Raw genomic sequence first — 14,734 nt, 5'->3', positions numbered from 1 at the left:
TTCATCTGACATACTACATACTTTTTTTAAGTGGTATTTACTTGCTGAAAATATAATGGGGATGTGCAATGGGCTGGGGTGATGGTGCAGAAATGTCCAGGATAGAGTCCAGTCTATGTGGATCACAGGTGCATTGTCCAGTGGGGCATAGGAATTGGAGCAATGGCAGTTCAAGGTGGAGGGGCGCATAGGAATTGGAGCAATGGAAGTTCAAGGTGGACAGGGTGACAGAGTGGGACACAAGGGTGACATTCAGGAGAGTCTTATTTCCTGGCGGAGGTCTTGGCAATGTTCTCTGGCTTCTGCCTGGATCGCAGGGACCGTTTGCGTGGTGGTTCTCCTTCTGCAAGGGGAGGGGTGCTGGTGGCCTTTTGTTCCTGTGGTGGGGCCTCCTGTCCACTAGCGTCCGCGGAGGGGGAGGACTGTTCATCGGTGTGGCTAGTGTCAGGGGCCTGTTGGTGTGCCACTGCCTCCCTCATGGTGTTGGCCATGTCTGCCAGCACCCCTGCAATGGTGACTAGGGTGGTGTGGATGACCTCAGGTCCTCCCTGATCACCAGGTATTGTCCCTCCTGCAGCCGCTGGGTCTCCTGCAACTTGGCCAGTATCTGGCCCACGGTCTCCTGGGAATGGTGGTATGCTCCCAGGATGTTGGTGAGTGCCGCGTGGAGGGCCGGTTCCCTGGGCCTGTCCTCCCCGTCGCACAGCAGTCCTCCTAGCTTCCCTGTTGTCCTGTGCCTCTGTCCCCTGAACCGTGTGCCCACTGCCACTGACCCCAGGTCCCATATCGTCCTGTGTTTGTGGGGTTGCCTGGGGTCCCTGTAGTGGTGGACACACTGCTGATTAACATGTCCTGGGGACAGAGGGATGGGCCCGCTGGGTGGGTGCTGTGCTGGTGATCCTGAGGGGGGAGGCTCTGTGGTGGTATGGGACTGTGGCTGGATTACCGACTGTCCGGAGGTCCCTGATCGGCCAGGTTGGTCATCCAGATCCAGGCAAGCAGAGCTGCAGTCATCATTGTGGGCTTCTTCTGGGGGGGGGGGGACTGGATGTTCTGGCACTTCCTCTACGGTGACGTTGGGTGTGGGACCTGTGGGGATGTAAATGCAGTGTTATTGTTTCTGCGTGTGACATCTTGTGCATGGGTGTGTTGGCCTCTATGGTTGTGAGTGCCCTGTGAGCTTTGCCTTGTGCGAGTAGTTATTTTGTGGGCTATGTGACTCTCTCTAGTGTGCATGCTGTGGTGATGGGTGTCCATGCAGGGCTGAGAGTGGTGTCCATGCATTGGTATGGCATGCAGGACTTAGCATTAGGATGGGTGGGTTGTGATGGTGGGGTGTGTGGAAGGTGGTGGAGTGATGGGAGTGAGGGTAAGGGTGGGGGTATGTGATGGCATGCAGGTGGGGGGGTGATAGTAATAGAGAGTTGACTTACCAATCCTCCTGCTACTCCTGCCAGGTCCTCAGGATGCAGTATTGCCAAGACTTGCTCCTCTCCCATATTGTTAGTTGTGGGGAAGTAGGCGGAGGTCCACTGCCAGTTCTCTGTACAGCTATCTGGTGTCTTGCAACCACAGAACGCACCTTCCCCCATACCTCTTCCTGATGTCATCCCTTGTTCTGGGGTGCTGTCCCACGGCGTTGACCCTGTCCACGATCCTCCACCATAGCTCCATCTTCCTTGCAATGGATGTCTGCTGCACCTGTAATCCGAATAGCTGTGGCTCTACCCGGATGATTTCTTCCACAATGACCCTTAGCTCCTCCTCTGAGAACCTGGGATGTCTTTGTGGTGCCATGGGTGTAGTGTGTGTGTGAGGTAATGTGTTAAGGTGTGTGTTGTGAGGTGCGTGGATGGTGTATGGGTGATAGTGTTCTGTGGCTCTGGTTCTGTGGGTGCTCTTGGTGTGTCTCTCTCAGTTGTCAATTTCTTTGAGTCGTAAAGGGATGTGGGTGTGTGTTTTATAGTGGTGTGGGTGTGTGTATGAGTGTCAGGTGTGTGTAGTTTAAATTGTCCAAAGTGGTGGTGTTTTGTATGTGTATTTTGAGCGCTGCGGTATGTACCGCCAGTGGTTTATTGCGGTTGAATGTCCACCGCGGTGATTTGTGGGTCATAATTCTGTGGGCGTAGTTCTGTTGGCGTAACGGTGTGGGTTTTGCTACCGCCAGTTTATCACTGACCTTTGGGCTGGCGGACTTGTGTTTGTGTCCGTATAGTGACATAGTATGGGTAGCGGTATACCACCGCGGTCACGGTATGTTAGTGGCAGTCACCAAGGCGGTAAGTGGGACTTACCGCCAAGGTTATAATGAGGGCCATAATTTGCACAGGAATAATGCATGCTCGAAACAAAGCTTCACTTACCTGTATTTGCCAATCTTGTGTTACCCATACCCTTTTAGCATCAATAGTATTCTTCCAGTATTCCTAGCCTTCAACTGCAAGCCGGGAAACAAAGGAATCCTAGTAGATTAATTTGGTGTCAGTTAGAGAAATGTTTCTCTGTTTGGAAGGTGGTAATTTGAATTAATATGACCCTGCATTTGTAGCTTCATGCCCAGAAATGTATGTGAATTTATCTGAATACGTTTTGGGACTCAGGTGGTGTTGAACAATATTCCCACTGTGTGTAATTGAATGCTTAACTAGGTTTGTTATCTCGATGCAGAAAGTAATGTCCCAAATGACGATAGTAGAACATTTCCCCATAATTTGTTGTGTTCATGTACACATCTTCACTTTAAAATACAGTATGATTCTGCAATTGAGAAAGCATAGAATCAACATCCCACAATCACAAACAGAAGTTGTAATTACATCACTCATTAAAATTACCATTTATTAAGAGAAAGAAAACAGTCACAAAACCAATCCATACAAGAAAGGCAAGCAATGTCCGTGATATCCACAGATAATTCCATGGATAAACCAAATAGTTATTTTTAAGCCATATGTACACCTTACGTGTTTTTGAAACATGTTCAGTTGAAGAAGTAAATGAATCTGAAGAAGTCATCTTGGTTGATTAAATACCCAGAAGCAGTATCTATGAACACAGGAGCCAGTGCATTGCCGGTAGATGGATCCACTTCTTGTGGAGGTTCATAGTAGATGATGCAGTTGGTTTATGTCGCATTGGAGTAGTATACAGCTACATCTTGGACAGTTCTTGAAAGTGAAGTGGTGACAGGAATCAGCAGAAGCTCATTCTCCAACCTGCCCATGCTTGAGGAGGCATTTGCAGCAGTGTTGTACATGCTGGCCTGACTTGAAGTGTAATTTGTTCTTTAAATAGGTATGTCCTTTTGGGTAGTGAAAGGGAAAAGTGAACTACCCAAGGGACCTTGGGGTCTACAGTACAGGATAAGCCACATGATGCAGTTTGATGTCAATTGAGACATATCAGTTTGCTTTAGAGGCAGGCAGTGGGGGGGTAGAATCACAGTTCTGGAACCTTGAATCCCCAGGACTTTAACTGGTGCTCTGTAAGATGGACCGAATTCCTTCCTCACAGCGATCTTTTCACAAACCAGATCCCCAACTTTAGCAATCCAGCTCGCGGATGTTGTTGGCAAATCCCATTTTCCTAAGGTGGCAGAACTGGCGGATGAATTATCACAAAATTGCTGAAGCTCCTGTAAGACAGCGAGACGTTCATTTATGTCAAAAGGTGCGTCTGCTGCCACCATTCCAGGGCCATCTAGATCTGGGACATACATAGTTGTCCCAAAGAGGACCTCATAACGAGTGTGCCCTCCCAAGGAGCGTCTTGGCAGATTATTCAGTGCTCTCCAGAACCCATACAAGTGATGAAGCCAACTACGGCCTGAACCTAGTACTCTAGCTGTTCAGGACCGCTTTAGATCTTGATTCCTCCTCTCCACAACCAAATTACCCTTGGGATGATATGGGGAAGAGTAATGGAGCTCAACACCCATCGTCCTCATGGTGTCCTTGAATCCCTAGAGGCAAAAGCAGGGCCCTGGTCCCAATGGAATGCTGCAACCATATATGTACCGATAAAGATCAGCAACTCCCTTATAACAGTTTGTGTCAGCCAACCACTGTGGCCATTCCCACAGGAATCTATAACAAGATTCAACAGCGACTAAAATGTATTTGTATGCACCATGCGGTTATAAAGGACCACAATGGCCCAGGTACACACATTGCTGTGACCTGTTGGACACTAATAGGGATGTCTGCGGTGGGTGTTTGATGCTAGAGCCCTTTATTTGCTGGCAAATGTCACAACAAAGGACATATTGCTTAGTCTGTTTGATTAGACCTGGCCACAGAAACGTTTCTGCAAGAGTGATATTGTGGTAGCAACACCAGCATGAGCAGATGCAACACCCTCATTCACTGCTTTGATGAGATCTAATCTCTGGTCTTGATCTCACATCCAGGAATTGCACTGATGTGGTAAGAGTATTCTGTAGGGTATGCTTTTGGAAGAGGCTTTCCTTCAGCTGAAGATTTCACTGCAGCCAATGTCTCATTATCCAATCTTGTCTGAGAATGAGTCACTGCAGCAACAGAAGACGTACCTACTGCAGATTTGACAGCTTCATCGGCCAAAGAGTTTCGTATAACGTGTATTCTCCCACACCTTAATGGCCCAGCGTATGTACTACATGAACATCTGGTAGCTTATCCTTAAGTTTGGCCACCATCCCACACAGAGATCTTTTTTTTATGGTGTTCCCCGTTGAGTCTCTGAACCCGTTCAACCACCAATGATTGAGATAATTATTGTAGGACTGGAAACAATAGTATGAGTTACACACATCAATGTGAGATCCTCTGGATCCGTATGTTTCACTGCCTAGATAAGAGCCTTAAGCTCAGCCCACTGAGCTATGCAGTCCCCCAAGGTCTGCATGTAGGTATTTTGAGGGTGGAATTACACCATCCTTATTCACTGTCCTTCCAGCTGCGCAAGCGGCTGAGTATTGATGTTTTGTACCTATAGCTGGTTGTGCTGAACCATCAGTGTAGATGACAGTTTGGTCCCTGTCAAGAGGCAGGATGTTAGTAGATGTGGGGTACTCTTGTTCGTATTTGAAAAATTTAAGTTTTCAGTCAAAGATGTGATCAACCTTGGCAGTCAGGGAGGTTGCCCATTGAATCCAACGTGGATATAATGCTTTGGGGTTAGGAATGCTAGCTTTGGTGACCTCTAAGGTGGGCACCAGGGAAATGCCAATAATGCGTTTTCCTTGGGCAAGTGACCTCTCCTTAATGACAGCCATCTGTACAGCAGTCAGAATTGGTTATATGGTGGTTTTATAATCTGGAATGTACGTTCTTCCAAAGTTGAAGAAAACAAGTATTGACTGCAGTTTCTTGATAGTGTTTGGTGGTTGAAGCGGAGCGCATTTTTCTAGAAAGTGCGCGGCCAGGCTCTTGCCTTCATTTGATAGTTATTTTAGTTTTCCTAAAACTTAATTTGTAGCCAAGGGCTGCGAATCCTAAAACGATCTGATCGAGCCGAATTAGAATGCACTCAGGTCTCAACTTTCAGATGCTAAGCTCTGACAGTAGAAACAATTGGAGATATTCAAGGTTGTTTTGTATTTTGTACACACTATGTTGTTGATGAGTGTGGTGCTGTGTGCATTTTTGTATTGCGTATGTGCATGTGTAATTGCTTAGATGTCTGTAATCTAAGACTATTCTATACGAATGGTCTGGTTTTGCAACGGTAATAACAGGTTATTCATTGCAGAGACACAGGGCTCAATTACTCCCTGGTACTCGAATTGGGTGAGTATTTCTCTAACTGGAGCTATAGCCTCGTGTTTGACAGGATATTGTGGCTGAGGTGTAGACCTGATGATAAGCATTACATGGTGAGCTAAAACCAATTTTACAGCGTAAGCGTCTTTTACTGCATCTGGAACAAGATCAGACAAAGAAGGCAAAGTGACGTCTTCCCCATGCGGAGCTTGCGGATAAACTCAGGTGGGCAATCTTTTTCAGGCAGTAGGATATCACAATTAAGTTCTTCCCAAAAGATTACTTCAATGGTGCGCTCTATGTCTCCTTCAATATGAATGTTTCGTTTTTACATCCTGTCGGGGGGGGGGGAGGAAGGGTAGGGGGTTACACACGCCTGTCTGCAGTTTAACTAGAATGAAATCATTAGTTGCTGTCGCATCCAGATGATCTTTCAGACTCTGGCGACATATCGTGACTTCTGCCGTGCTGTCCAGCATGATCACTGCCCACATCTTGTTCCTCAGGAATGTTCTCAAGGTTGCTAGCATGTTTTATGGAAATTGATGCCACCTTTTTCTTTTTAAATTGTGGCTTTTGTTGTGGGGATTTGTCTTCTTTCTTGTCTGAAGACCACTGTAAGTCTTTCTTCTGTTTCACATAGTCAGGGTGTTGCTCTCACTGGTCCACTGTCTCACTCATCTGTCCGATGTGTCCTGAAAGCAGCGAGAGGGACATGAATCAGTATATCTGTCAGGAGCTTTTACGTTTTCTCTACTTCTGAGATTATATCTCCTTTCGGAGCTCTCTGGATGTGGGGAGTCTGCTCTATGACTTTTTTCATCTTTATTTTGTTTTTGTTTATCTCAGCGTTTTTAGAACTCTCGTGCTTGTTTGGTACTGTCCTTAGGGGGTGGTACTTTGAATTTCAGGCTTTTTTGGCTTGACTCCCAAACTATCCCGTCCTATACTAGTATAGGAAATCATTTTCAGTAGTTTACACTCCTGTTCTAACTGTGGAATCTCCTGGAGCCGCTGGTATATAGCCCCAGCTACTGCTTCCCCGTTAATGTTACTAAGTATTATTGAGGAGATTGTGTCAAAGTTACGCATCAGTTTCATCTGCAAATCAAGGGCTGGAGCAGCCACATGTTCATTTTGAATTTGTTTTAACACTTCCGGTAAGTGTTGAGGTACCATGTCTGGTAGTGTATAATGCAGCAAAGACTGTACCCCATGTGTCGAAATCCTCCACTGAGGTAACCATGCCGAATGGCAAGCACATTGTGAGAATTCTATGTTTATCTTGGGGTCCCGTTTAGGGAAACACTGCTTCCATCTGATTACTTTTTTCTGCCATCCAGAACGGAATCTTCTCAAGTTCCGTGGGCACCTTGCCCATGATAGAATGTACTGTTTGTGGGTTAATACCAGTAATAGCCAATTGGTGTACAGCCAGAGCAGCCCTCGCTTGGGCGGTATTCAAAGTCCGCAATACAAACTGGATCAGTTGTCTGTATAGTGTTACTAGCTCATTATACAGTGCACTTACATCAGCTGCTTGCATTGTCTGTACAGCAGGATGTGGTGTGTATGTGGCAAACATGGGCCACTTAGGTCCGTCATTACTTAAGAGACCTAATCTCACGGGTTGTATTACATGTGAAAGGGCATCATTAAACCAGTTTTGGTGTTCTTGATAAGAAAGCGGTATCAAGAAATTGATAAGCTTGATATCTCTGTGGTACGTTTTCTATGTGAAATGTGTGAAACATGTATGTTGTGCTTTTTCTTCAGGAAAAGTGACCCAGGAGTAAAATGTTTCTGTTTGGTAAGCTCCATGAGCTTCTACTATAAATGTGACATCCCAGCCATCATCTGATAAGCCTTGGGCTATTAGATGTTGTCTTAATTCATGTCTGACATTCTCAGGAATGTCAATGACATTAGCCATGTTGACTAGTCAGTGAAGAAAAGGAACACCAAATCGGGAAAAAGATCCTTTTCAGAGTTTAGGCTTACACAACCTACAGCCTAGTTAGGTATTCCCTATTCAGCTGAGGAGGATTAATCCTAATACCACAAACGTCTCAGTATAATGGTACTTAAGGTACACACTGTGTGTGAGACAGAGATACATGGGATAACCGTAAATTAATGCCTAAACACCATCGTTGGTGGTGCCATGTCATAGCTGGACTCTCGCTCCTAGGCGAGGCTGATGGTTTAGGGATGGCAGCACTTTTGTTTGTAGGTGACTAAGCCACTCATACAAGTCACACCTGTTGGCCCAACTCTCCTGGCTCAGTAGCAGTATCTCACCAAAACTCAGAAAGCAAAGGTGATTTCTTGCAGCCTTACACATGGACTCTAGATAAGAGCTCCCAGGGAAGTCGTGGTGGAACGGAAATTACCCTTTTCTCTCGTTACCAAGAAGTCTCAGCCATACACACTTAATAAAGGAGATGCAGGAGAGTTTTCTATGTATTTATTGATAATTCTGCAATCTAGGATAAAATGCATGAGCCACAATGATTAGAATAATGAGCAGTAATAAAAGCAGAATGGTAAAGATAAGAGTTGTGAATATAAAAACCATCTTACAATAAACATGTGATATAAAATCCCTAGCAAAGAGAACCTAATCTCTACCCTAATGAGAGCTGGGGGTGATAAATCTAATCTGCCAGTGCCATGTCCATGAGAAGAACCACCCCTGCCACCCCCCAGACCCTTGTTACCTTGGAATGAGGTCTCTAGGTCAAACTCCGTGGTAACACAAAGCCTGAGTTCTGCATCAAGGTTACATGTAGTATAGATGGCATCTGGAAGGATCCGTCTAATGAGGTCCGAGTGAGGTGTATTTATACAGATCAGGTAGGGTCCCTGTTCCTAAACAATTGATAGGGGGGCAGACTTGTGGCGAGAATTATATAAACAATCCGCAACAAGTGTACTACATGTTCGTTTTTTTATGTGAGTGAGAAAGGTCCATGATGACTTTATCTACGTACATCATGGATTATGACGCAGATAGTGACGCCTTCTCAGAGTGGCACTAATAATGTAAACAAAAACATTTCTCTAAACAATGTCGGCCGTCTTAGAAGAAATAATAAAATAAATGGAATAAAACAGAGCAGGCTAAATAGGTTAAAAGTCACTAGGTGACTGGGGCACAGGCCTGAAAGCCAAAGGCTAAGCTAAATTCCGGTATCCCCACAGGAACTAAAATGCATCCACTACAGTTTCTGATTTCTTTGTCCCAGATATCTATCCTTGCTGTTTGCCTCAAACCCTGAAGTAACAAAGCAAATGAGGGTCTACAAAGAAGGGAGTCACTTATCAGTGCATTGACTGGTTTTCAGATCCAATTAAAGGTTTCTGTTAATCCAATAATGTCCCCAAAATTGATTCATGTTCACAAGTATATATGTAGCACATTGAAGTAAAAAGCTCAGTTACAAGCATTCTTAAAATACAGAGATGCATTTTATATTATATATTTGATTTTGCTCGACTGCAGAATGTGGTGGTAAAACAGCAGTTTAGAACTAATTGTAATTTCATAATTTTCTTTAGCTCGTGGCACCAGTGTTTCTGCTATACTGTGATCTTGTATATGTGACGATATTAGAATCTGGTAAAGGGACCACCACCTGCTGTATCTTTCTTGCATTGTAGATTCTGCATCTTTCTGGCTGTTCAGTTTTTCTCTATACATTTGGTAAATCATGTAGTGTAATGTTATACAACCTGGTATGTTACGAGTATTGCATCATTTTGGGGGTTTGTTTTCCATTACCATATATAACTGTTTATCCCCTACTTTAATCAGAATGACATTTCTTTACTACCTTGTACTTTTCACTAACTGTTAAGTTCCGCCCAGTTATTTAGTTTCCTTCTTCTTGCTCGGTTGCTTAAATGGTTATTCAGTTATTCTGCGTTTAGTCCTGATTTTTCTTCGTGTACTGGGTGTCTTCTATAATAGTTTTGAAATGTCACTGGATGGCCACATGTAATGATGAAATCAGCACTTACTCTCATCTCCCTGTGTTGTACAGTAATCTAAACATTTAGGGCACTACAGTTGCCAATACAGCCGTAGATAAAGGATGGTTTTGTGTAGCCATTAAGGGTTCCTTAATGTCCAAGCCTCAATCTGCTCTGTATGTGGTATAGTTTCTCAATTGAATTATTGTTAAAATGCAAAATATTTAGAGAATTTCCCTGGTGTGGACTTTCTGATGCCATGAGAGAGGACTTTTTCATTTGAAGGTCTTGCCACATTCAGAACATGCATACGGTTTCACACTAGTATACGTTCTGTTGTGTATTATTAGTGGTATCTCTGTAATGAATATTTTGCTGCATTCAGAATATTTACATGATTTCATCCTACAGTGACTGTCATACTGCTTGTACTATTAACTCCTGTATACGCATTGGTCGTAATTATGAGTTTGAAGGTATTTAATGCATCAATATTTGTCAGCTGAGTTAATTAACTCAATCTTTGTCAAATTTGGTCAGTTCAAACCTGCCGAAATTTAACAGGGGAAAACATACGGTACTTACTGTATAATTGCACTCAATAGCATAAAACAGTGTTTGATTCCTTTTATTTCTTATACTAAAATGTGCCCTTTTTCTGATTTAAAAGTTGTAATTGTATATGCAAAGGTTTTAATTAATCATGCATAATAATAAAGCTACTTACTCATCTACTGTATAATGCAGATTTTGGTGCATAAAAACACCCATAACATCATAATAGGTGTTAGTAATTGCACCTGTTAAATAATGTGCCCCATGATATTGTTATTTATCAAGGGTGATAACATCTCAAGTCGTAATCAGGCCCTTAGCACATTAATATGATTTATTTTCTTTATCTCTTCTCAGATGGAGCGATAGATTACCTTTTTCCTTGTAAGCACTGTCACATTAAGCAAATGTACATAGTTTTTCCTGTTGTAAATTACCTAATTTGTCACTGGAGTTCCATTTTTTGTAAAGGTGTGTGGTTTCTAAGATCATGCAACACCTTTTTGACTGAAAGTGTTCCAAGGTTCAGAACAGTTATGTGGTTTCTTACCACTGTGAGTCCTCTGATGTATCATCAGCGTACTGTTTCTAATGAAAGCCTTGTCACATTCAGAACATTTATATGGTTTCTCACCTGTGTGGATTTTCACATGAACTGAAAGATGACTCTTTTTCTTGAAAGCCTTGTCACATTCAGTACATTTATATGGTGCCTCCCCTGTGTGGATTCTCTGATGTACATAAAGATTATCATTTCGCCTGAATGCCTTATCACATTCAGAACATTTATAAGGTTTCTCTCCAGTGTGAGTTCTCTGATGTATTGTTAGCTTTTTCTTTAGAACGTATGACTTGTCACATTCAGAACATTTGTAGGGTTTCTCTCCGGTGTGATATCTGTGATGTATGAATAGGTCAGCCTTCTGAAAGAAAGCCTTGTCGCATTCAGAGCATTTATGTGGTTTCTCTCCTTTGTGTTTTCTCTGGTGTAATGAAAGTCCATATTTTTCAGTGAAAGCCTTATCACACTCAGTGCACTTATACGGTTTCTCTCCAGTGTGACCATTCTGATGTCTCATTAGGTAACGTTTGGTTTTGAAACCCTTGTCACACTCAGAACATTTGTATGGAGTCTCACCACTGTGAGACATATAATGTCTCTTTAGCTCTCCTTTTGAAATAAAAGTTTTCGCACATTCAGAACATCCATAAGGTTTTGTCCCAGTGTGAACTCTATGATGTATTACCAGCTGTCCTTTTGTAATGAAAGCCTTCTCACATTCAGAACATTCATGTGGTTTCTCACCGGTGTGAGTTTTCATGTGTATGGATAGTTCACTTATTCCCTTAAAAGCTTTTTGACATTCAGAACATTTATATGGTTTCTCGCCGGTGTGATTTCTTTGATGTATCATTAGGTGGCCCTTTGTGATGAAACACTTTTCACACTCAGAACATTTATATGGTTTCTCGCCAGTGTGTGTTCTCTGATGTCTTACCAGATGTGTATTATGACGAAAAGCCTTATTACATTCAGAACATCTATATGGTTTTTCCTCAGTGTGAATGCTCTCATGTGATGATAAATCACTCTTTTCCTTGAAAGTCTTGTCACATTCAGAACATTTATATGGTTTCTCTCCAGTGTGATCATTCTGATGTCGCGTTAGATGACGTTTGGTTTTGAAACCCCTGTCACACTCAGAACATTTATATGGAGTCTCACCGCTGTGAGACATGTGATGTAGCCTTAATTGTCCTTTTGTAATGAAAGCCTTCTCACATTCAAAACATTTATATGGTTTCTCACCAGTATGAGTTCTCTGGTGTATGGATAGTTCGCCTATTCCTTTAAAAGCTTTTTGACATTCAGAACATTTATATGGTTTCTCCCCGGTGTGATTTCTTTGATGTATTATTAGCTGGTCCTTTGTGATGAAACACTTGTCACACTCAGAACATTTATATGGTTTCTCTCCAGTGTGTATTCTCTGATGTCTTATCAGATGTGTATTATGACGGAAAGCCCTATTACATTCAGAACATCTCCATGTTTTTTTCTCAGTGTGAATTCTCTCATGTGATGATAAATCACTTTTTTCTTTGAAAGTTTTGTCACATTCAGAACATTTATATGGTTTCGCTCTAGTGTGATTTCTGTGATATGGTACATGTTCACCTGTTTGATTGAAAGCTTTGTAGCATTCAGAACTTTCACATGGTTTCTCACCAGTAGGAGTTTGTGGATCTATCATCAGCTGTGCCTTTGGAATGAACGTCTCGTCACACTCAGTGGATTTATATGGTTTTGGTTCAGTGTAGCCTGACTTTTGTCCCATAATAGAGCCATTTGTGATAAAACCTTTGCATTCAAGACATTGAAATGTTTTTTCTTCAGTATGGTTTTGTTTGCCTACAATCAAATCACTTTTTCTATTAAAAATCTTGGAAAACACTATAGATTTAGTTTTTCTTAATATGCTGAGATCTCCTTGGTGTTTTTCCAGATGGTCATTTATATTGAAATCTCTGTCAGATTCAGAGCATGTGTGTGCCTCCTCCATTATGCACACATTATGTTTAATTACATACTTGTAATAAAATCCTAGAGACACTGAGTAAAAGCACGTAGCTTCTCCGGTGTCCATCCAGGTTAGTACTTTAAAGTTAGGTACATTTTACTTACACACGTGAAAGAAAACTTACCTCTCTACATTCTAAAATATTAGCACTAGTATTAGAACTGCAATGTTGTGTGCGTAAATGAAGTGCACCAGTGCCTTTGCCTTGACAAATTAGGTAAATCCTTTCTACTGATAGTCCCAATGTGTGTAGGTGTTCAGATAAGTTAACAGCATGGAGGCATCATGCCTCCATTCTAGCTTTCTTAGTTCTTTACTATCCAGTATGAAGTCAACTATACAGCATTAGCTGACATTCTTGAAGCACATTTAGAGCACTGATATGATCATTTTCTGTATGGCACGTGTGGTTTGTTGTAAGATAGCCATTTCTAAAAATTCTGCATTGTTCTCATATTCAGTGTTTATTTACATGGCAACGCTCTGTGCTAGCCTCTCATGAGGGGATATTCTGAAGTGTTGTTAAAGTTGCTTTTACAGCAATACGTAGATTCATTCATGGCTAGTGTCCCATGTATACATTTTCTGTTGTTATCCTGGTTACTTTAGCCTGGAAAGATTTATTACATTATATACATTTGTGCGGCCATTCCCCTTTGTAGGTCACTTGACTGATTATAGTTCCTTGGAATGTTAATATGTAGTCATATTCATGAGATACTCCTTTCTTGCGAGGTACTATGTCACATTCATCGGACACACATCATTCCACTGGTAGCTGTTAGCAATTCTGCTCTGTTTACATAAGCAGCGCACATCCGTAAAATTGTAGAGCTTCTTAGTAGAAATAAAATGTCTCCAAAAACTGTATCATACTATACACAGGGTTAAGGTCTCAAAAGTTGGATTGCAATTCCGGATGTCCCCGATATTTCTTTGACCATTGGTTTTATTCTGGATTTCTTTCACCTGTGGGTGAAAAAAAAATATACAAGCATTAGCATTTTATGAGCCAAAATACACAAATCAGCATCAAAAAAATCAATTTGTTTTCCAATATGGAAACAAAGTAACTAAAGCCAAGTACACAACTATAATTGATAGTCACAGCGTATTATCTTAGAAATAGTATAAACATTATCTAGGGACCACAGCATTTGCAACCTTGTAACAAGATCCAGAACACACTGTTAGCCATCAACTAACAATGTTCACAACACAAATTGTGATGGACTCTGAAATATCTATAATCCAATGACCAAACACACAGCAAGAAGCATAGGTAAAATTTGTAAACATGACAACTGTCAACATGGATTAAAACAAAAAACCTGGATGTGTAATCCAATGATTACAGCATGAATTGACACTGACATAAACACATCTATAATGAAATGGTGATATCCACAGAATGTATTGGGATAAATGAATACGCTTCTAAGACATTTATGTACTTTAGATATTTAAGGAGCACAGCAATGCCAATTATAGTTTTCTGGTGCTAAATGAGAAGAAGCTACAGCCAGAGGTTAAGGTTTTGTTGAACAAATTGCCAACTTTTAGAATCTTTGTACAAACAGGGTTATCAGGCATTGATCGGAGATATAAAGGAAGAGGATTCCACAGTTTGGCAACAGTGACTGGAAGGCACACCCACTTTTCTGGGATTTGCATTGGGAAGGCTGAAGAGGAACAAAGAATTCAGGTCAGAGAGTACAAACAAAACAACTCCTTCATCAATGTTTCCATGTATATTTGTGTGCCAGATCTAAGGTCCCAAAGACACAGTTTAAAACGTAAACAATTATACATGTGATCTAATTAGCAGAGCATGGATACGCCAAAAACAAAGATACATTCTAATCCATTAATCTGAGCTTT

The 14,734-nt window shown here is 41.9% G+C and overlaps 1 protein-coding gene across 3 annotated transcripts in view; it reads right to left on the bottom strand.

The window, feature by feature from the left end:
• LOC138248888 (zinc finger protein 268-like) overlaps positions 1–14,734 on the bottom strand; it is a 104,505-nt gene that overhangs the window by 40,079 nt on the left and 49,692 nt on the right. The window contains exons 2-3 of one of the 3 annotated variants that reach the window (XM_069202868.1): positions 10,906–13,822; positions 6,247–6,436 (exon numbers count right to left, since the gene is read on the bottom strand). In XM_069202868.1, the coding sequence (XP_069058969.1) occupies positions 6,399–6,436; positions 10,906–12,919 (2,052 nt within the window). In that variant the 5' untranslated portion in view covers positions 12,920–13,822 and the 3' untranslated portion in view covers positions 6,247–6,398. Of the gene's footprint in view, positions 1–6,246; positions 6,437–10,328; positions 13,823–14,734 lie in introns of those variants that run through there. The other 2 variants (XM_069202869.1, XM_069202867.1) reach the window with 2 other exon arrangements.

Source organism: Pleurodeles waltl, chromosome 8 (genome assembly GCF_031143425.1).
Source record: "Pleurodeles waltl isolate 20211129_DDA chromosome 8, aPleWal1.hap1.20221129, whole genome shotgun sequence".
In the NCBI taxonomy this organism is placed as follows: Eukaryota; Metazoa; Chordata; class Amphibia; order Caudata; family Salamandridae; genus Pleurodeles; species Pleurodeles waltl.
The sequence above is the reverse complement of the archived record's forward strand: the minus strand, read 5'-3'. Positions and strand labels throughout refer to the sequence as shown.